Here is a 23317-nt window from a genome sequence, read left to right as displayed (position 1 = left end):
AGCGAGCTCCATGGAATCGCAGGGGGCAGTGTTACTTCTGAATACAAGTCTTCTCTTATGGGCATGTTAATTGCATTTCTTTTACTTAATGTGTAAACTCGCAGAACTATTCTCTTTTGCAGATACAAATCCAGTGTCTGACTACTTCACTTGCACTCCAGATGATGTAATCTGAGCTCTGCTGATGAGACTGCCACTAACATTTTTATTATTATTTGAGAATCATTTGTTTAACAGAGAATAGCATGGGTAAGTACAATGGATTAATGTATTGATATTAACTAATTAAGCTATCATTAATAAACTAATGTTTGAAATAAACACCTTGTATTTTTTTTTCTTGGTCATTTTAATATTGTGTATCCTGAAACTGCAAGTAGGACCTTGACCATAAAAGTAACCTTTGATATTTAGATTTGGAGGATTGAGAAGGTTTGGCAGCTGACACTGCTGTTTTAACTGGTTATAACCTCCTACATTGAAACAGTGCAGTAGCAGTGGTGCGCTCCATGCGATTACAGGGAGCAGTGCTGCTTCTGCATACATGTCCATTCTTCACTAGTGCTAGCAGTACAGTAAATATGTTGGTGTGTAGAGGATACTGAATAACTGTGTGGGATACGATTTATGATTTACTGGGCCATCCTCCTGCAGCAAAAGAGCTATACAAAATGGAATCTGCCGGGACAAGCAGACATTCTATACGGGTTTGACTGTATAGGATGATTGATAATCAACACACCATCTGTAATGTTTGAATTGAGATCCTCCATTGGCCTCAGTCATAGTAACACAGTGCGTCACTGTTACATGACGTGGCACTGATGTTGCACCATTAGCATTATTTTACTTCCATTGAGCACTGCATTCAAATGCTAATATATTACTGATTTATTGTCTGTCATTGGGAAACTGAGTATGGGTGTTTTAGTATATTTTACCACTTACATTTGATATTATAACATACTTATTTCAGGTTCTAATTATTCCACTGATTTTTAATACAAATGTGAAAATAAATGTAAGGAGCATCTACACACAATGAAAATGATCTCAAGCACAGGCTGATACTGCACTGTTAGATACCAACATGTAACACTATCACACTCAGAACACAATCAGTGCATGTCCACTTTCCTTTTACTGCTACTTATTGGAAGGCTTATTTGAAAATATAACAAAAAAAAAAAAAAAGATAAAAGCAACTTGCTTAAAAAATAATCTATACCAGTCCATCGTAGGACCTGGCTTTTCTATACTGCTTCACTTCGCACCCAGGATTTCACTTTGGGTTTTTCTTTCTTCTTGGTACCAATAGTTTGGCATGTGTCTGCAAACCTCTCCCTGGCCTTCTCCCAGTTCTGCTGGTTCTTGGTTTTGAGGGTTAGAGCTTCTTCCACAGACAATGAAGCATTGGTGCCCAGACCAGCCTGGGACTTCCGGATTTTCAGCTGCACCTGTGAAATTCAAAGCAAACCTCGGTCAGCAATGCAGTGAATTTAAAACACATTAGTAATACCAGCAGGGCACCACATTACATGTTCACAGTACTGGTGGCAGAGTAGAAGCAACCCTTGTGAATTCATACCCACCCCAAAATTTATATTACTGAAGTAAAACAAAGATTGTAAATTCTAATATTAACATAAAGGATAAAGCCAGGACAAAAGGCATGAACTGGGGAAAAAAGATAACACGCATGTTTCATAACTGTATACCGGTCCACCCCACAATTCTGCAAACAAATTATGAAATAAGAGATTAGAGATACTGCAGACGTATACTTTTTAAAAATGTGTAGCCGTTAAAAAATATATTGCAAGTGAAGCACCGCCTTACTAAAAACAGTACAGAAAAAATTATAAAGAGTCGGTTTGATTCTAATGTTTACTTTAACACCACAATGCCTCATTCATTACAGACACTTGCTCATATTTAGATTTACTAATTCACTTTATTTGGTTGTTTCTAAAAACCTTAAACACTTTTTACACCCACACACATATATATAATTCCCATATGCAGTACTTACTGGTTCCTTCCTTCCTAAACCATCCTTGCCCAATCCATCCCCTTTCTTCCATCCCATCTTCTCAAGCATTTTCCGTCCTTTGTTACTATTGTCGATTTCACTGAAAAGAAAAAAAAAGTGGTATTTTTCTCTTCTTGGGTCCAGTATGTACTAAATACAGATTTTACTGATTCACTACACAAATCTGTTCAAAAACAACATTTACTCAGATGAGGTTTCGTGAAGTTTTTATGCAAATGTAGGAAAGAAAATAGAAGTTGTAAATGTTTCACTTACACGTTAACTGAAGCCGGAGCATCATCCCTTTGAAAAGTCCCTTCGCTGCCGACCGTCTGTCTTCTTTTCTGTGCCCGGTCTTTGTACTTTGAGTTTTTCAGAGCTTTAGCACCTTCATAATCACTGTTCTAAACAGATTCAACAGGACAGAAAGTATAGCATTTCAGAAACCATTTCAAATCCAAAAACGCATTTAAAATCATGACTGGAGCATTCAAAAACAGGAAACAGGGTTGTGCCCTTACTTTCAGTCCATACTTGACTTTAATGTGTTTAAGCTCTTTCTGTCGCAGTACCTCCTTCTCTTCTTTGTTTAGCACTGGTCCTGTAAAACAATTGAAACATGCAGCTACAGAAAACAACTTGGGAAGCAATAACAATGAACAAAAGCATGGTGTGCAAGGTTAATGAATGGTTGTTTTGCAGTGAAAATGAAATGCCTAATAAATGCAATGCACAATCAACCCAGTCACTGAATAGATGCATCATGTGAGCACGTACATTCACATTTCAGACAGCAGTCTAATTTCACTTATACTCTCCAACTTTGTGACCAGCCTGTGTACACCTGGCTGGTGGATAATACACATTATTTCACAAGTACAATTAAATAAAATAACAAAAACTCCTCATGTTTCTAATTGTATTATGACGTAATCCAATTCACTAAATCTAATTCTCACATTAAGAGAGGCGAATACATACCAGACCATTCTTCCTTCTTGTTAAGCCTCAGGTGTGCTAGAACCTGACCGGGCTCACACCCATCACACGTGTCATTGCCAGTGTGGATGTGAAAAGATAAGACTGTTTCTCCCATCTTTATTTCATCCCCGTGTTCCAATATGCACGGGTCACATTTAGTTTTGGGCTGAAACCAAGCAGATTTACAAACTGGCCGTTAATCAGAGAATCTTAGTACAGTAGACAGGCATTTCTTCAATGTAAAAGGTGTTGCTCCTCCCAGTTATCAGTTCTTTGCCTAACAAGAGAAACTATGCCAGTGTGGGCTTGCAATGCTAATAGATCCAGTTACAGCCAGTGGTAGGTGTTGCAAGTGTGCACATTTCATCCCCCCACTATAATTAAGACATACACAGATTTTTAAGAAACAAACACACAAACAAACATGTGAACACCCAAACAGGACAAGTTATGAAAACAGTATGTGCGCTGCAAGCCCTCACACATAAATAATCTATATGCCACCTGACACAAACTGTGCCTGTCTTGGTGCAGTACCCTATTGCATATTTCCATGTAAAGAATTATATTAAAGTTAATTGAGTGAAACTACAAAAAATAATACTGTTTATGTATCTTTAAGACTTTTTCCTCCACAGATCAAAACACAGTAAACCAGCATGGGCATGGCCACAGTCTGTAATGATTGATTATTAAAATATATGTAAACAGAAGTATTTTTAGAAGACATGCTGGTTTCCACAGTGGCCATGTGCCAGTGCAAGGGTGGGAAAAACTACTTTATGAGCAGCTCTCCGGTGGACTGCTTTGTGTAGACAGCAGAGTTCACCAGTGGCAAAAACTGGAGCCTGTGATTTCACGGGCACAGAGATGAGAATAAGCCACCAACACTTAAGTTTAAGGTCTCATGATCCAGCTGAGCTAATACAGATTAGGAACCAATCGATTCGATTCCATATTTTGTACAGTTTGGGTCTGGATTGTTAGTTGTTCTGTCAGTCCCTTCAAGGTTGAATTCTTCTTTTCTTATTTTTTTTTTTGCCATGGGGCTGGATATCGCGGATTGTTAAATAACATAGATCTTTTTATGTAAATCCTTACCTGTAAAATTCTGTTTCCATTGACGACTGTACCATTCTGGCTCCCCTGGTCTACCAGTACATAGCTTTGTAACTCTACGTCAAAGTATACTTCAGCATGGAACTAATTTGAAAAGAAGCAAATTATTTTAAGATAGTTGTAAAACAAAACATATATGGAACAGTGTAAGACTTTCTTTTAACATCCAACGTACAATTCTTATTTTCTGACAGGCCCGTAAAATGCCAGTGAACTAGAAGTTCTCAGAATAAAAGGACCGTTCAAGAGGTGGACAATTAGTACGCAAGTTAGTAACAATCACTTTCACAAGCACTGGTAAAGATTCACAAGCACTGGTAAAAGATTCACAAGCACTGCTAAAAGATTCACAAGCACTGTTAAAGATTGTTGCTTGTTAGTTTAAACATGTACGCACTAGATGATTGCTTTCATAAGCATTCCAGCACAATGTAATATGCTCTTGTTTACAGAACTGTTCCCCGACCTCTTTCCTTAAAAAGCTTACCTTACTAACACCAAGTTCAGGTATTCGTATTGCATGCTGCATGTCCTTCTCCCTGTAGATGAAATGTGGACAAACATACAGTAGAATACTGTTTACATTTGTAAAACATCTTTCACTCAGGCACAGTGCGATTACCTACAACAGGACAGCTCAACACACATTTCTTAATAGATTAAAATGTATAATTGAGCTGGTGCTACAAGTGTCCTTAGGAATCAAGTTCCATAATGTAGGTGCATATTAATTGAAAGCCTGTTCTCAACCAAGCTGTTGAAAGTACAGGAATACATTAAATATACAAGCTAGCAAATAAAGAATCTAAGTGTAAAAATACATATGAATAGCTATGCATTGTTACCTCCCAATGGAAGCAGGATTATCTGCAGTGATAATAAAGAGTGTTCCTGTCTGCAGCACTGGGGAGCGAACCACAATCACCCTGACACATGGAGGCCATGCTTCTTCTGAGTCTGCAGCACAAAATGAACAAAACAGAAAAAAAAATACATTTAAAAAAACTTCCAATCCACCCTTCTGGGATATGCACGTAGACGTAATATGACCTGGTTACCTGGGATATGCAGGTAGATGTAATATAACCTGGTTACCTGGGATATGCAGGTAGATGTAATATGTCCCGATACAAAGCCAGCAGTGCATGCAGCCAGGGTGCTGTGTTTGCACTAGTGACCCCTGACCCCATTCAAATATCTGTCTGGAGCTCACCTTCCTCTTCCTCCAGCTCACTGCTTTCACTGCCTGTCGTCTCAACAGCAGAACCATCCTCTTTTTCAGACTCTGTGATTTCTCCCTCTTCTGGCTCACTTTCGCTGTTCACATTGTCTCTCTGTACATTTTCCTTGGAGAATGCTGCCATTTCAACATCGTCCTCTACAGTGGCCGCAGACCTGACAGTCTCCAGCTTAGTTCCAGAATCCATCATGGCTCTCTTTCGCTTCTGTTCACACTTCTTTTCATCAGTAGCTTCTTCTCGAGAAGAACCAGGTGCCTTTTGATGGTCTGCTTTGTGGTCCTTTTAAAGAATATTATACAGTTTAGAATAAAAAAAAAAACTTCTCCAGCTTGGTTTCAGAACTTGAAAAATGCATCAAATACTATTTTTTTTTTTTTTTTTTACTAATTAAGAAAACTTGTTTCTTGCAGTTCTGAGAATCCTTCACTATTGCTAGTGTCTCTTTTTTCAAAATGTACAATGTCTTAAATTCTCACGTGCACATGAAAAAAACAACATGGCAACCTTTCCAAAACGCCTGTATTTAAAAATTGAAAAATCTAAACAAACAAAAAAAACACACCATTAGACTGCTTTCTTTCTGTATCTCTGCATTTGAAATTGGAAATCACAGCTTGTATTTCACTTTCTGGATCTGAAATGATGCCGCAGTATGTCGATCATACCTAGCAGTAGTGTAACACCATACAGAGTAAACCGTATACAACACCAAAGCCAGCATTGTACATGCTATCTTACAAACGGTTGCAAATCTGAAATGAATGATCTGCGTTGCCAGTTTAGAGAAGAAAAACAAAATGTTACTCCCAGGTTTATAAAATGAGCACATTTAACTGCTACATAAAGGTTTTTTTTTATCATCTTGGTTGCTGCTGGCTCTGTTGCAAACTGCACAAAAGCCATATCCTAATCAGTTGCAAAACACATCCTCACATAATTTCTTAAGAGACATTTATAGCCTTACTGCTACCACACAGAAACAATGGCAACTATCTACCACACTACAAGACAATACCATACTACAGATACCATAAATAGCATTGTTTTTAAATGGAGGCAATCTGTTAACACAGCCATTCAGCTTTATTAAGTTCTTCCAATGTCTTATTACTAGATCCACTTGGGGTGTAACCACATCAGAAGAGAAGCAGTGCCAATTCCTTTGCAAAACGTACAGTGCTGTTGAATGTGTGGTATCCAGATGTCAGCTGAGATTTAATGGCAATTTCCAAGAGATGTTAACCTTTAGGTCTTCATTCAGCCACCTGCCATATGTGGGGTCTACCAATACTCCTATGTCTAGGTAATCAGTGGTGCAAGATTAGTGCGTAGCAGAACGAGAGAGAGAAAGCTTGGGCTCACTTTTTGAGGTACTCGGTGCTTGATTTGTGGGAGTTCACTCCCTGGTCCAAACTTTGTTTTGACTTTTGTTGATGGTAACAAGGATTTGAGAGCAGATTTCCATCCCAAACCTTCTTGAATTACTCTGAGATAGCAATTTATCTTTCAGTCCTGGTTTTGTGGATTCCATATACATGGGACCCACAAGCAATATGCTCATCAGTTTTGTCAAGAAGCTCAATGTTTTCGGTTCACACTATGTACACGTGCATGCATGAAAGACTCTTGGGTGGGTTGGGAAAACTTTTCCAAACACTGATTATGTGTGCAAAGTTTTAAATTAAAATGAAAATCTAAATATAAGAGATGCAAATGTCAACATGGGTAACCTAGGGCGGATTCATTCATAAAAGTAAAGCGTTGCTGTATTACCCTAGCCATCTCCCTGTTCCAATAGTGCTTTTCAATCCAACTTCCATTCACACAATAGGCAAACTCACCACTGCATACAAATTGCAAAAATGGTCGTCTAATGGTTAGACGGAGGCCTGGAGAGGCCTACAAGCCACAGCGTCTCGCACCCACTGTGAAATGTGGTGGAGGATCGGTGACGATCTGGGGGTGCTTCAGCAAAGCTGGAATCGGGCAGATTTGTCTTTGTGAAGGACACATGAATCAAGCCAAGTACAAGGTTGTCCTGGAAGAAAACTTGCTTCCTTCTGCTCTGACAATGTTCCCCAACTCTGAGGATTGGTTTTTCCAGCAGGACAATGCTCCATGCCACACAGCCAGGTCAATCAAGGTGTGGATGGAGGACCACCAGATCAAGACCCTGTCATGGCCAGCCCAATCTCCAGACCTGAACCCCAGTGAAAACCTCTGGAATGTGATCAAGAGGAAGATGGATGGTCACAAGCCATCAAACAAAGCTGAGCTGCTTGAATTTTTGCGCCAGGAGTGGCATAAAGTCACCCAACATCAATGTGAAAGACTGGTGGAGAGCATGCCAAGACGCATGAAAGCTGTGCTTGAAAATCAGGGTTATTCCACCAAATATTGATTTCTGAACTCTTCAAGTTAAAACATTAGTATTGTGTTGTTTAAAAATGAATATGAACTTATTTTCTTTGCATTATTCGAGGTCTGACAACACTGCATCTTTTTTGTTATTTTGACCAGTTGTCATTTTCTGCAAATAAATGCTCTAAATGACAATATTTTTATTTGGAATTTGGGAGAAATGTTGTCAGTAGTTTATAGAATAAAACAAAAATGTTCATTTTACCCAAACACATACCTATAAATAGTAAAACCAGAGAAACTGATAATTTTGCAGTGGTCTCTTAATTTTTTCCAGAGCTGTGTGTGTGTGTGTGTGTATGTATATATATATATATATATATATATATATATATATATATATATTATATATATATATATATATATATATATATATTATATATTATATAAAAATTAAATAAGTGTCAAAATGTCAAGGAAGGTATTCCAGACACTCTTTATATTCGGGGTTGTAAGCCCCAACATTTCATGCAAAACATAAAAATAGATAGATAGATAGATAGATAGATAGATAGATAGATAGAGTTACATTTTATTAGGGCAATGCACACTCTGTATTTTTTCAGGAGACTCATCAGTTTTGTATTCACCCTAAGGACATGTGTGTGCTTTATGGATCAAGTCTTGCAGAAAGCTGTGAAATCATAACATCCACATTCGTTTCTGTAACACTCAACAGGGTTTTTTTTATTTTATTTTTTATATAAATACGCTGATCAAAATAAGCCAGGCCGAACTTGTTATTCTACTGTGTAACAGTTTGCACACTATACAAAATAAACTTCCTGTTGTGATCTCTTTGGAAAGTTGAAATCTTATGAGATATGGAGACTGCTTTAAAATATGTGCAAGTTTGAGGATTATATTCCAGCAATCTAAAAAAACAGTGCCATTTGAAAACCAAGTCACTAACAAATAATTAGAGAACAAGAGACATGTCATAAAACACAGACTAGCTCACCATGAGAACTGCTTTAAATTATTTGAACTGACATCACTTTTTAGACACAATATCATACCCAATAGCCTGGAATCTGCAATCTCATACTTGGCGGTCCAGATAAGATGCGTAGCACCACTTTTTATGCACTAAATTAAAATGCAATGCGTAAAAATACACATAGCAATTTTGCTGCACAGCTTGACTGCCTCCCCTAAAACAGAATACAATGTCTTCAGTTACTAGGAAACTGTACACAAGAAAAACCAATCTAACAAAACATTATCCAATCTCTGGCTAGCTGTTGTCTTTGCAGCCAATCACAGACACGGGTTGAAGCTACAAATCCAACTGGAACCATAGTCAGCGGTTCATTTCATTGACAGCAGAGAAGTCTTTCTGCCACCAACACTTGATGTTGTTAAATAAATGGCTCCAAAAGAGTAGCTTTTTCAACACTACACACAGGTCAGGGAAAGAACTACCTATGCCCGTGTAATCATAACATTTTTACACTACCGGACACAAGATTTAAGCACTTGGCACAATAGTAATGAGCAGGTACCTTGTCCTCTAGTGTTGCTGTTTTTTTTGCCCCTTTTCTTCTCTTTTTTCCCTTCTTGTCCTGGCTCGGGTCGTTGTTAGCTGGATAGGCCTGCACATCCACTCGAGAGTGAAACTGATACCGGCCGCTCTCACTGTCGTAGTAATAATACATTCCTGTGTTGGCGTCGTAATACAGCTGACTTGACTGGAAGAAAATCATTGTACAATCATTCTTATTTATTTACAGCTTTCAAAAAATAAACAAGTGTATGAAGAAAAGAAAAAAGGTCACCTATTGTAGATGTGAACCTGTTCTAGGGCAGAACTGAAAGATGCTTAATCTTATACTAAAACTGGCTTTAAGTGGGGGACAGATTTTAAAGATACACCCCTCCAGTTGCCAATTTCCAAACCACATCCCTCCTTAAATTTTGCTTTTACAAGTGGTTGAAAATGCCATTTTTGCTGGATTAGTTTACATGGTAAATAATGATCAATGAGTCAGAAGCAATAGAGAATTCTAGAGAACACACACAATATTAAACAACTGCATACTAGAAAGAAATACATGCATTCACCTTCGATAAATCTACTGAACATAGTCTACTTATCAGAATTCAACATTAAAAACAAAACAATATGCTTTTTGTTATAAATGGAGGGTTTTTACCGAGTCGTAGTAGAAGCCTGTGCTGTGATCATAATACATCCCTGAATTTTCATCAAAGACAAATCCAGTCTGTGACACTACTGCTTCAGCTGTGGCTCTCAAAAGATCTGCAATGGAGGTGCCGTCTGACTCCTGCTTTAAACAAACAGTACAATTATATGAAATGCTCAATCGTAAAATGATTATAGCCTATTTGTTTCTTTTTAAATACTTCATCAATATATAACAATGTGATACTCCACAGGTAAGCAGATCCATGAATTTACCAAAACCAGTTTACAAAAACCCATCACATGCTTCACTTCTCTTTATTCAGCACCTCACCTTTTCAGATAGAGGTCAAATTAAATAACACAAATCAACAGTTAGATTTGGTTTAGGGTACCCAGTATACTGTATACACAAACACACACATAATGGGGAAAGTGTTTACACTAGTACTTGATAAACTGAAAAATAAAACACAAGCGTTGCTTTCCAATTACTTAGAAGACAGTGGCATCAGATGCTATATTCGTGGTTTAAAATGTAAGCAGAATATACCTTTGAAGAAGTACAAAAATAAACGAATAACACAGCAACACACAGTGTATAGCTAAAGGTACTCCTCTTAGATTTATGATCAAGTGAAGATTGAACCTATTCAAATAGCAAACAATGTTACACTAATTAACTAAAGTGAAATATGAAGACAGTTTCATATGTAATAATAATAATAAATAAAACAAATAAAAACGTGTTGGGTGCTTTATTTTCTACTTTATGACTTTCAAAAAACACCAAAGTATATCTTGCTCCCACAGTCAGACACGGACAGTCACATGTATTTATCTGTTTATGGGTAGCCATCTGGCTCTGGTAACCGGCTTCAACTGTAGAAAGCAGCATTCCCTCTTAAGGGTAAAATGCGCGCATTTTCGCAGTAACTGGCAACCTTCGCACTCAGTTTACTAACGTTCACAAGTTATTATCATAAATATCAACCTCAATCGAGACTCCAGCCTGTCAAAGTTAACCTATTATTTTGAGAGCATTCTTACAAAGCATATCTGTGTCTGTCTTGCAACTGATTCTCTGATTTCCCTCTGTAAAAATGCATGCCACATTTGTTCAGAGCTCGCTCGGGCACCAGCGAATCAACTACTGATACAGGGCGGGCGAAGCAGGCGTCTGGCAATTCTGACTATAGAGTGCTGCTCGGTGCTGCTCATGAACTTTACATTTTGAACTTGTCATATAATTGGATACTAAAATCAGTGAAGCACAATCTTCCTGCATTATTTTGAAGAATAAATACTCTGGTAAACAAATAAAAAAATCACAACACTCACACTTTGCTGGCTTTTGTTTTATTTCCCTTTTAAAAAAATGACCATTTCAGAAATCATCTCAAGTGTTTTGAAACTGGTAAAAATGTAATCAGAACACTAGTTGAAAATACACATTTAAGTGTATAGTAATTGAAGACATACCATGTCCATTATTTTTATTTTTTTGTTTATTCATCATGTGACTTAACTCCATGTCTCTGCTGAAACTCAACATGGCAGCTGCACCAACGAAGAAAAAAAAAAGCATGTTTCAGTAAGATAGAGCTAAAAGAAACCCGATTATCTATGAGGATGGTGCGATAGTACTAAAGTTTTGCTGTAATTCGCATGATCAAGTACGAGTCAATACCATTAAATATCATAATGCCAGTTGTAAACATGTAAAGAATGAGAAAGCAAATAAGACGTCAACAATGGCAAAGCACTACATTCTATGCTGAAAAACTTAGACCTACGGTACTGCGCTCAAGGCGAAGCTGACCCGATGTAAGTAAGCTAAATTAATTGCGTGCTTTCATTATTGTTTAGTTTATTTCTTTTCACGCTACCTGCCTTTAATGAAGCTATAATTAGCCATTTAAACCAGTCGTTTCTTAATTGAATTATATTTTCTGACGACGAAAAAATGAGATCAAAACAATTTTTCTAGCTATAAAATCCTAAAAGGAAATTGATCACTTTACTGTGTAAAGGATGTAGTCACTACACTACACACCGTTGGTTTCATAAAGACCTTCTGTCTGGAGACACGCCTCTTCTTAAATCATGCTAATAACACTGCAGAATTAGGAAAGAAACAGTTGAGAGAATCAATTATGCATTTACATTAAGAGAGGCGCTATTTAAATTACAATCGGGTAATACACAGCAGTGAACCTGTTTTAGAGCAACGAGTCAGTCAACACGCCTTTATCAGTGTTTCATATTTTATCCTGGTTATTATTATAATGCCAGTAAAACGCTAAACTTAATGTGTGGAGTACTGTACATAGGATTACTCTCACATGACATTGCTGGACTGTTACTAAACTGTTTCATATTTTTGTTATTGTAAATGCCAGCAATAAGGTAAACATGTCTTTTCAAAACACATTTATTTGTAGACTTATGGTTCTCACAACTGTGCTGGACATTTGGTTTTCAGAACTCTTGTAATATAATTCTTAGGTTTTCCTGCATATTTTAATGCCAGCAATGAGCAAAGTGATGACTATAAACATTATGACAGGTTTCAGGTGCTTTACTTACTATTACAGCAACAAGAGTCTGATTGAAAAAAAAAGAAAAAAAAAAAGAATTGTGGTAATTGTTATTATATTTACTTATTTTATCTAGCAACAGTATATTTATATTCAAATACCATATTTCATTATTAATAAGTTGACAGAAAGTGGGAACAAATGGAAATTGCCATTTGTGAAAAACAGAATTTGGTATTCAAGAATGGAACAATTAGTAGCCCTAAAGATGGTTAGAATTGAAGGCAGTGCTGATGCCAGTGTTTTGTGCAATACTATAAAGCAATTTTATGCAGGCCACCAGTTAAGCATGCAGTCTATCTATGAGAACAACCTGCAGGCTGCACAGAATCAGAAGATGATTCAAAATCAGAGGGATAGCCACAACAAATGTCATGTTTAAATGTAAAGTTAACTGTAAAATTGTTGAGATACTTGCGTTGGAATATTGTTTCAAAATTGCATATAATGCAACACAAATATATTAAAAGAGTTAATGCGTGGCCGAAGGTTTCTGACTGATAATTTACCCTGTCACAGTCAAAATGGCAAGTTTCTCAGCATGTAAAAAGCTTACAGGGAATGCTGGTAGAGACAGAACAGAAGCTTCACAGCACTCAGATCAGCATTTATAAATCAGAAGCAGATCAAAACCTGTAAAATCTTACTACAATCACTCAGTAACAATGGGACTTACAAAGTATCATGCTCTAATGAGCTCAACAGGCAGGCTCTATTCCCAGCCTAGCCCATGCTATTGAAAGCTACTCCAGTAGACTGTACTTGCCTCCTGGTTCAGAACTGTGCCCTCACTATTGCGTACGTTGGCTTCTTCAAGACCTCCCTCTGTAGCAGAGTGCTGGAAACCATCTACACAGCCTGGATTCTGTGCATCAGATTCAAAGTGTCCATGCGTCTGCGGACTGGGCTCTGTATCATCCGTATTTGTGCTTTGATAATAACTTTCATAGTAGTGGTAATAATCTGTTACATGGAAAAATACAGCAAAACAACATGGTTATTAGCAGTACTGTAGTAAACACGTATTTTGATTATAAAACAGGTTATCTGCTACAACACTTAAAAATATTTGTTTGCAAGCCATGCTGTCAGTTAGTTTTGAACTTGCTTGATCATTTCACATGGAGGGTGAAATCATCTCCATCCCCTTTAAATGGCTTCATTAAACAACCGATTCCCCTACTGACTGACATGCTTTTGACCCAGAAGACAATACAGATGTGAAATTTCAAAACTGCATATTTGCGACCTATGTAGTTAATGGAAGTGGAAAACAACATTCAGTCAAATATTTTGTGAGCTACAATTATTTTAAATAGACTCTTGTTCCACACAAGTTGGAAGATATTTTTTGGGGGTGGCAGATCTAAATACTACAGTCCTTAAAATAGTGCCCTCTCGGAGAATTGACGTGTATTTTAAAGAAAAAAATACACCAAACAAACAATGCATTTTTAATTACTGTGGTGCAAAAACAATACTGATTTGTTCTACAAGTTACCTTTGGCACAGTTTTAGCTCAAACTTTAGTACTGGGGTAAATGTTACCACACTACCGTGCCATTAGGTTCAGTGTCCAAAAGTTACAACGCTAGCTTTGCATGGACTTGGGGTACCTTTATATTATCAAGCTTCCAGCCAATGAACAGGTTTCACTGGAATAGCATGCTCAGAGAATAGTGTTCAGAACAGGTTTGTGGCAGTGGAATGGCAGACAGAAGGCTCACCACTCTATTACACAATGAAACCTTGTAAGGTTTTGAACAAGTTCTACTACAAAACAGTTTTATCTTCTGCACTGCTGTGGTCATTATCACAAACACAAAAGCCACCTGATTGAGCACATGAAGATGAATCTTCTGTTTGAACTTCTGCATCTGCTTTGTTTTTTTCTCTCTTCTTACGGTCATGAATTTCCTTACTGAGTTTATCTACCTACATAAAGAAGAATTTGGCAATAAACATATTCACTTTTAATATTAAAAACAACAAATAACAAATCAATTTACACAACCAAGTTTTTATTTTAATTCTGTGTTTAACTTAATTATGCAGGGGGCTCCCAAGTGGCGCATCTGGTAAAGGCGCTCAGTGTGGAGTGCAGGATGCGTCTTATAACCTAGAAGTCACCAATTCTACTGCCGACCGTGGATGGGAGCTCCCAGGGGGTGGCGCACCATTGCTCGAGCACCGGGGGTGGGGGACTTATGTCGACCAGCGACCCCTGTAGACTGTCAGGGCGTCTGTGGGCTTGCCTGTAAGCTGTCCAGAGCTGCATTGTCCTCCGACGCTGTAGCTCTGGGTTAGCTGCACAGTGGGCCAGCAAAGTGAAAATAAGCAGTTGCCTGACAGCACACGCTTTGAGGGACAGCGTGTGTTAGTCTTTGCCGCTCCCGAGTCAGCGCAGGGGTGGTAGCTCTGAGCTGAGCCTAAAATACAATTGGGCGTTTTAAATTGGGAGAAAAACTGGGTAAAAATCACTTGGCGGCTACTAAATTTATAACAAAAAATATATAAATGTAATTATGCAAATATTTTAACTACAGTAGATAAAGGTACCAGGAAAATGCCATTTACAATCAAGAGCATTATATTTTAAATATTTGTAGTTCAATGCAAAACAAACCTTTAAAAAAAAAAAAAAAAAAACTAAAACATTCTCAGCATTTGGGGGTCCTGTGATAATGTTAATAAAAATAATGAGGTGTAAAAAATAAATAAATAAAAACACAAAAAAGCTGATTTTAAATCCTCAGGAAGGCATGGAGTAGGCATAGATTCTGGATGTATTAGTGCAACCTAACAGTAATTAATTTGATTAGGAGAAACTTTGTAGGACTCTTCATTTACTTTTAAATACAGTAGTCTCCACGTACAGAAACACCTCCTAAGAGAATGCTTAACCTAAGTGAACACCCTTGTGGTGAAATTGATTTTCCTTCCATTGTAAATACTCCACCTAACAGAACAGGAACTTTGCTTAAAAGAACATCTTCTTGGCACCGATAGCGATTCGCTCACAACAGATACCGTACTGTTTCATAACTCGCTAACTCGCCATTATCAAACTTTTCTCTGGCTAACTCTGGACACTACTGTATACATCCTCAATGAATGTTCTTGAAATAACTTGTTAAATACCTGTTTTCGTAAGTCCTCATTGTAGCTCTCTGTGTTTTTACAGATCCGCTCCGTCTGATTCAATTGCTTCTGCAGCGTGTGGAGCTCACTTTTGCAAGCCTTCAGCTCACCCTCCAGAGTCTCTACTTTTAACCGAAGTGCTGAAAGCTCAGACTCCGTGTCTCCATTTGACTCCATGCTGCAGACTGGAGCTGTGAAAATGTAAAAGCACTTCACTAGATTTAATTCCTACCGATATTATGGTCAATCCTAACACCTACAAAACCCTTTGGTATAAGGGGCACATGCATTCCACAAACAAAATGGTGCTCTTATTTCTGCAACAAGGTGCACGAAACAAGGGTTAAAATGTACTGTCTAGGTTGGATCTGGTCATTCATACTGTCAGTTTCCTCATGATACTTGAATCACTCTCAGATGTATTTTAAGAAGAAATCTTTTAAACAGCCGCTCAATTCCTTGTGTAGCTTAAGGGGTTACACTTTTCAATGTTCGATTAAACACAGGAAGTACACAGGGTCTGGACAACAATTTGAAACTATAGTCAATGGGGTGTTGGGCCACAATGTGCAGCCAAGATGACATTCAGTAGATATGACACATTTACAAGCCACTACATTGGTAAGGAGGATACAGTATACTATTGATTAGTCATTTAGCAGATGCTTTTATGCAAAGCGATTTACAGAGACGGGGGGGGGGGGGGGGGGGTAGGTGGTGGTGGTGAACTATACATCACAACTGCTGCTGCAGAGTCACTTACAATAGGACCTCGGTTTCACGTCTCATCCGAAGGACAGAGAACAAGGCGGTTCAGTGACTTGCTCGGGGCCACACGAGTCAGTGGCTTAGCTGGGATTGAACCTGGAACCTCCTGTTAACGAGCTCCTTTCTGTAACTACTGAATACATAACAGAAGTGTGCTGAGTTTCTGAGTGGTTACAACAGACTTGTAGTCTTGCAAATCTAATTTATTTAGGGCCCCTTTAGCCACTTTTACTGTAACCAGAAAAATTAAATGCATACTAAAAACAAAAAACGTTTACTAAAAACCAAGTACATTTTAGGGCCATTTTATCGACGTGTGGTTAAGTGAATATCTCACGAACTCCAACCAAAGATTTACTTAAATACTGTAGTTATTACTGGAAATACGCGTCTACTGACAGGTATATAGTATACCCGCTACCAGTATGCTATGCTGCACAGTTCCTGCAGTGTAGTGTGCGGTACAGCAAATATGAGGTTGAAAAAAAGTTCGTATTTATTATACTTCCAATAACAAATTAGACTGCATAGCCCTTTAAACCAACACACTTTACCTAATTATATTACACTGTACACATTTTTAAATGCATAACGCAACCTAGTAGTAATGCAAAAAAAATCCTTCTCCAAACCTCAGCTGTCTTTTACGACTTCCTCATCATAGGCTCTCCATCATCTGTGCGCGCTCGATTTGTAATCCCGTATTAACCTGTAACATGAAAAGAAACATCGCATAACTACCTTACATCATTCGCTTCCTTTGACAGGTGTGCTGTTTTAGTATAATCAAAAATAATTTTTGCAAAGTGAAGATGTTTACAATTCGCACAAACTGCAACGGTGGCCGCCATATTGGTGTCTAGTGTTGCTAATGCTACGTAATAAGACGTCAGTTCCTTTGTTGAAAAAAAAACAAAAAAAAAAACACGTGTGTTCCGACACAGTTGGCAAGTCCGCTTATAATAGATGGGATTGGGCTTGTTTTTTATTGAGAGTATTTAATTTTTTGATTTTTTCACTGGTGCTCGAGCTACACTGCTTTGTTTGTATTTGACCGTAGAAGTTGGTGTTGGTATTATTGGTATGACAACTGCGTTGTTTACACTTTAAATCAATACCTATGTCTTATCAATACCTAATCAACTATGCATGTTTGTGGACAGACCAGACCATTGTGTAAACTAAAGTATACACAGCTAAAACTAATAATAATAACAATAGTAATAATAATAATAATAATAATAATAATAAAATAATAATAATAATAATAATAATAATTGAAATTAAGTTACAAAGCCATTATTAATTATTAATACAATGTCAGCATATTTTTTTATTCAATTTATTAATCTTTTTCTATTCAGTTCTTTTTACTTTTTTTTAAAAACACCTACCCTCAACCCCCACTAAGATTCTCATGTTATTGCCTAGGAAACATTTTCCATGTACTTAATCATAGTTGACACAGTTGCAGAGGGTGCAGAATTGTAGTGTCACTGAGTAGTGATTTCTGAGCTTTTGCTGTGTCTTGCAGATCAGTTGAAATAATGATGATTGACATTGGCTGTCTGTCTGAAACAGAAAGGTTTGTCATGTGTTCTTGTATATCATTAACAGAGTGCATTGACGTGCAGAATCTTCCGCTGTGTAATGTGCATTTACAAGGAAGACACGTGCACTGTAAACATGACAAAGAAGATACATTAAAACAATTATCAAACATTTCCCCTGAATGTCTTGCTAAAAAGAAAGAAAGAAAGAAAGAAAGAAAGAAAGAAAGAAAGAAAGAAAGAAAGAAAGAAAGAAAGAAAGTGCTCAGTCACCAGCAGATGGCATGCAAGGCTTGCTAGTCACCTCTAGCAAACAGCAATCAAAAATGTCAAATCCTAAAAGAAAAACACCTTGCAGTTACCATCCAAATGTCTGAGGGGAAAAGGCATTACTAACACTGCAACTGTTTTCATATGAATATTGGTAAGATACTCAGGTGCTCTTGTTGTTTCTGTCGTGTAACAACCCAAGACCTTTTATGTGCTGCTGGCTGTTCATCACATCTCCAGAAAAGATGCCGAAACGAGCCGAGCATGAAAACCCTCTCTGAGGAGCACGGCCCCCAGCCCTGCTAACCCATACACTTCATAGTGGGGGCTGTTCTGTGTTAACAGGTTTTGAAAAACAAATATCTGAAATAGCTCTTTACTTTCAGTTCATCTGTATAATGGTCTGTAGGGTTTGCCTCTATAAACGCCTACAGTGCCATCAATAGGAAATTAGAGAAGGGAAGAGTGAATGCTTTTACTTACATTTTAAACAATAAAGACCATTTGTGTACATTTTAGAGATTCATTGTTTGCCTCTCTTTTTACTTATTGGACCAGGGGCTGTGACATAAGTGTGTTCGGTAATTTTAAACCTTCAACATTTAATATGTCATTTATTCATTCAACTTAAACATCAAAGCTGGATAAAACTATATAATAGAAATGTATGAGGTAGCTTGTGCTGAAGGGAGGCTGGACAATGTCAAGCCTTGGTCATTTCAAGACTGCAGTCTCAATTGCAAAGTGATGTGTTTAAAGCCCCATTCAAGGTATTGTATTGCTTTAAAACTGCTAATTGCATTCACAGTATCTTCTGTAGGGGACATTGACTGAATAATATGAAGAATGAAAGAGTGAGCATTTTGGTGTCTTTTGTAAAGTGCAGTGCTCAATTACCTGCTGGGTGATTTGAGCACATTCAGTGAAAGACTTTAATTACAGTTGCATTGCTTTTGCAAGTGGTGGGGTATCTTTGTTGCTTAGCCTTATGTACTCTTCTTTTAAAATACACATAATTGCTACTCAGTTCTGTATTCACTAGGCTTCTTGAGAGTGCGTTGAGAGAAAGAACGAGATGTATTTTGAAGATTAACTTCATATATCTGCAATCTGATGACTCGCTTAGAAGGAGGAAAGGAAGCCTGGATGATGTGATTAAGAATGTGCAAATGAGGAATGTGGAAATGAGTAGTAAAGCACAGGATTGGGTTACTTGGAACAAACCAGCATGGGGCTGAACATACATGTACCCCCTGCAAGTCAGGGCATCCAAGTGTGAACAGAAAATCAGTCGCATTGTAAGCACAGCAGGGTCTTCTCCTTTCCTTACTAGCCACTTGTGTGTCATGAACATCTTCAGCAATGGAAGAACATCCATCCATCCATCCATTAATCAATCCTTTACAGGGTCGCGGTGAGCCTAAACCGGCAGACATAGGGCACAAGGCAGGACTACACCCTGGACGGGACGCCAGTCCATTGCAGGGCACCACACACACAAACACACTCGGCAATTTAGAGTGACCAATCAACCTGAACAGCATGTCTTTGGAGTGTGGGAATAAACCGGAGTACCCGGAGAAAACCCACGCGAACACGAGGAGAACATGCAAACTCCACACAGAGACCTCTACGCCGGAATCAAACCTAGGACCCTGGCGCTGTGAGGCAGCAGCGCTAACCAACACACCACCGTGCCACCCATGCAATGGAAGAACACATCCTCTTAAATGTATGACTGCATCTGGAGAACTGCTCATCCTGTTGTGATGGAGCATGCACAGTAATGGCTGTTTCTCAGCACAAATGATCAGAATCCAGTTTTAGGAAAGCAAATTGTTCTTTTTTGTAAGCTGAACATATTGCTTTGTTGATAGATAGAGAATTTCATTTACGCTGTTGTTTTTTAAAAAAATATTTCTGTTTCTTTAGAATAGTGTTGATGTTTTAATTTGTAATAATTATACGACAAAATAATACATGATTCAACCAAACATGAGAAAATACTGCATTATAACTGGTTGAAATTATTGTCACACAAGTTCAGTTTAGTAAACAGTGTACCTCTAGAACAACTTACTCAGCAAAACCTAAGAATTATAGACCCAAATTATGTAACTCAATTACAAAATTTTTACAGTATGTGGAACGTTGCAATACATTTTCAATATGGCTGATAATGTTTCTGCACAGTGTGAGGTTAATGAGAATTAATATGAAGTGTGTAGCCCTGAGTACCTCATATTGAGCAGACGTGTTCTACATCAGTGTGCACATTATTACAACACCCTATTGCTTTTGTAGTTTTTATTTGTTGTGCAGATGAAATCAAACCACTGGAACTGAAAATCATGAAACATTTTTAGAAGTTGTTTAAGATGCCTAATTAAAGCACAAAGTGGTCTAGCATTTATACACATGAGTACCTAGTGTTTCTATATCACTGATTACTGACCGGTAATTAAAATTCTCACACCCAGAGGTTTTAATGCAGGTTGGTATATAACGGGTATACATGACGAATCTTGAGGTGTTCTAATAACCTTGCACACTACTGTATGACATCATCATTAAAGCTTGTCAGAGAGCTTCTCGGAAGTCTACATGACAGCAGAGAGAAAGGCTAGTCAGTCACATCAGTCCAAGGCTAATGTAAACAACGCCAAAGCTTGGAGGAGGCTCGTCCACCTCAGATTAACCTTGGAGGGTAAGCCTAGTGTACATTGCTCAACCTTGATAGATGGGGGGCAGCCAAAAGCAAGGAAATAATGACAGATGAGCAGGATTGGATTACTAACTGTTTCCACTGGATCATTTATTTTTCTCTGTTGATTTAACTTGGAGTGTTAACATCATACTATTGTCTTGTATGGAAGGTACTGAGATCTTTTGAAATGAAAACTACAAACAGGAGACAGTGTGACATTTGACAGGTATATAATCTGTGAATGAACCAGGGAAATAGAAAATTACTTGAACTCCTGAAACTGCTTTTTCTGTTGTCAAGTCGGTCATTCTCTGTCTGATGTAACGTCTAAAACAGCTCTGATGAATGGAATTGAAAGGTACTGCAGATCTGGTACTGTATACATTATGAAAAGGCTCCCTTTGATCATATCTGTGGGGCTTTATGTATATGACACATGCATAACCACAAGGGATGTGTCAGCAAAAGAATTTCAAACTACAATGTATGGATTTATATGTGAATCCAAAATGTGATTGTTCATAGAAGTCATTTTCTTATGAAACATTTGTTTGGACAGAAATTTGGTTACAACTTTAGCATCCTTAAAGCAGAGAGCAGCCCAAATCAAAATTTAGTGAGAGCCCTAGCCTAATATAACTCCATATAGCTGGAATTTAAAGATACATTAAGTATTCAAGATTAATTCAAATGTACCAGCTGTGCTAGCTGTGTTCCCTGCAGGATGCATTGCAGAATTAGCTGCATTTCATTCTTCTGGCTCAACTCCAGTGTCAGCACTGAAACGATACACAGCTGTTTGAGTCTCTGTAAAGAGACCATCTCCAGAGCTGCTGCTCCTAACTTACTTACAAAGAGGGGGTCGTCAGTCTCTACCTTAAACAAGCCAATTATAGCCATGCTCTGCACAAAGACAAATCAATATCTACCCTCTGAGTTGTCACTATGAAGTTATTAATAAAGCTAATAATAATGCTAATAATAATAATAATAATAATAATAATAATAATAATAATAATAATAATAATAATACACTGATGGAAAGACATCACAGCCCCTGAAATATAATGCTCTTTAAGTGAAGAATGGCTGATATTGTTACATTCCTATAATTACCTGGGGAAATGACCTCTAACATAGTTCAGCATTTATGCAATGACACAACATAACAAAAAACCTATCAACTAATATATTGAAGTCATTCACTAATCTACAGGCACTGATCTGTGTTTCATGAGAAGCGCACACTCGAGGATGCTGTACAATTGCCACAATCAGACAGACACTGGAAATCAGCTAGTGTGTTAAGCCCTTCTTGATTAAGTGGTAAAGAAAGAACGCTCTATCAAAGAGTTTTCTCACACAGTGTTTGGCAAGGTAAGTCAAAACGAATTGGGGCCATGCATAGTCGTTATAGAAGATGACAATCATAGTTGTACTGTGCTATTCAGGCTTCAGTAATGTCAAGTTCAGTAAGTGTGAGATGATGTATTGCATCATCTGGTACTGGAGGTGCTTTTTCTGTGGAGCAGCAGCAACTTAGTGCCGTCTTGCAACCTCTTTAATTCCAAGAGCTAGGGACAATGTATTGATAGTCAAAGACAGCCTAGAATGTAGATTGTAATAAAAACAAGCATCTGTTTTGAATCAGTTAAACAATTATCGTTTAGTCGTGCGTCATGAGTTGAAGTAGACTGCAGCACTGACTCACAACAAATAAGGGTGCAGACAATTGAGTCATTAAAAAATGTAGTGTATTGGAAATGCATTGAAGAAAGGATTCACATGAAAAACCCAGTACAGCCATGGAAGTCATGTGCGGTGGACTTCAAAAGGTGATCCACTTCTAGGTGGCTGTGGCAAAGTGGTTTGCAGTGCACAGATGTAGAGGTGATGCAGTGCTCAATAATAACACAACAGTGTTCACAGCGAAAAACAGCTCTTTATTTGTGCTGCAAATAATAGTAACTGGCCCTACACAATGATGTGTGTGGTGCAGGTAAAACCCATAGGGTTCAGTCCCAAAATAAAAATAACACACACTATACACAGACACGGTCACGAATTCCAACAGCGAGTGCTCCTTGTGCAAGTGGTGAATTATGCAGCAGCAGTGAAACAATAGTGCAGTGTAGACCAGGTTTGATGCTGGATGATTAGCGACAGCTAGCAGATTTAGTCTTCTCTGAATTACAAAGGTGACAATTAATAGACAGACAGACACAACACGAAAAACATGGTTACTTTTTGCTGGTACTGTCCTTTACAGGTCTTTTCACAACCATAACAAAGGAACAGATTGCTTTGCCACATCTCCTGATATACCCTCAGTCACGCCCCA

General features: G+C 37.9%; 1 protein-coding gene and 1 non-coding gene across 4 annotated transcripts; one reads left to right on the top strand and one right to left on the bottom strand.

The window, feature by feature from the left end:
- Nucleotides 1-248: 248 nt before the first annotated feature.
- LOC121313588 (angiogenic factor with G patch and FHA domains 1-like) lies at nt 249-17318 on the bottom strand. Of its 3 annotated transcripts, none has more exons than XM_041246283.1 (17): nt 17270-17318; nt 17082-17158; nt 16445-16582; nt 15682-15872; nt 14373-14475; nt 13307-13503; nt 9951-10082; nt 9300-9485; nt 5346-5652; nt 4978-5089; nt 4620-4671; nt 4115-4216; nt 3014-3179; nt 2554-2633; nt 2309-2436; nt 2033-2132; nt 249-1457 (listed from the first exon to the last, which is right to left on the bottom strand). In XM_041246283.1, the coding sequence occupies exons 4-17, from the start codon at nt 15856-15858 to the stop codon at nt 1254-1256; spliced, it is 2046 nt and encodes a 681-aa protein (XP_041102217.1). In that variant the 5' UTR covers nt 15859-15872; nt 16445-16582; nt 17082-17158; nt 17270-17318; the 3' UTR covers nt 249-1253. The 3 variants fall into 3 exon arrangements, with proteins under 3 accessions (XP_041102217.1, XP_041102234.1, XP_041102227.1); XM_041246300.1 differs by having other exon boundaries at nt 16445-16579; XM_041246293.1 differs by lacking the exon at nt 16445-16582 and having other exon boundaries at nt 17082-17312.
- Nucleotides 418-549, top strand: LOC121326037. Its single transcript, XR_005951412.1, has one exon. It is a non-coding gene; the product is annotated as a small nucleolar RNA SNORA47 (small nucleolar RNA).
- Nucleotides 17319-23317: the final 5999 nt, after the last annotated feature.

The sequence above is a fragment of the Polyodon spathula genome, chromosome 1 (genome assembly GCF_017654505.1).
Source record: "Polyodon spathula isolate WHYD16114869_AA chromosome 1, ASM1765450v1, whole genome shotgun sequence".
Taxonomy (NCBI): domain Eukaryota; kingdom Metazoa; phylum Chordata; class Actinopteri; order Acipenseriformes; family Polyodontidae; genus Polyodon; species Polyodon spathula.
Note: the sequence above shows the minus strand (reverse complement) of the source record. Positions and strands in the feature narration are given on the sequence as shown.

Excerpts from the sequence above, each read along its gene's own strand:
- LOC121313588 (XM_041246283.1), bottom strand. The coding sequence starts at position 15,858 with ATGGAGTCAAATGGAGACACGGAGTCTGAGCTTTCAGCACTTCGGTTA. Across the intron at positions 2,437-2,553 it reads AAGTCAAGTATGGACTGAAA|AACAGTGATTATGAAGGTGC; the intron begins GTAAGGGCACAA and ends GAATCTGTTTAG. Across the intron at positions 2,133-2,308 it reads GCTCCGGCTTCAGTTAACGT|TGAAATCGACAATAGTAACA; the intron begins GTAAGTGAAACA and ends TTTTCTTTTCAG.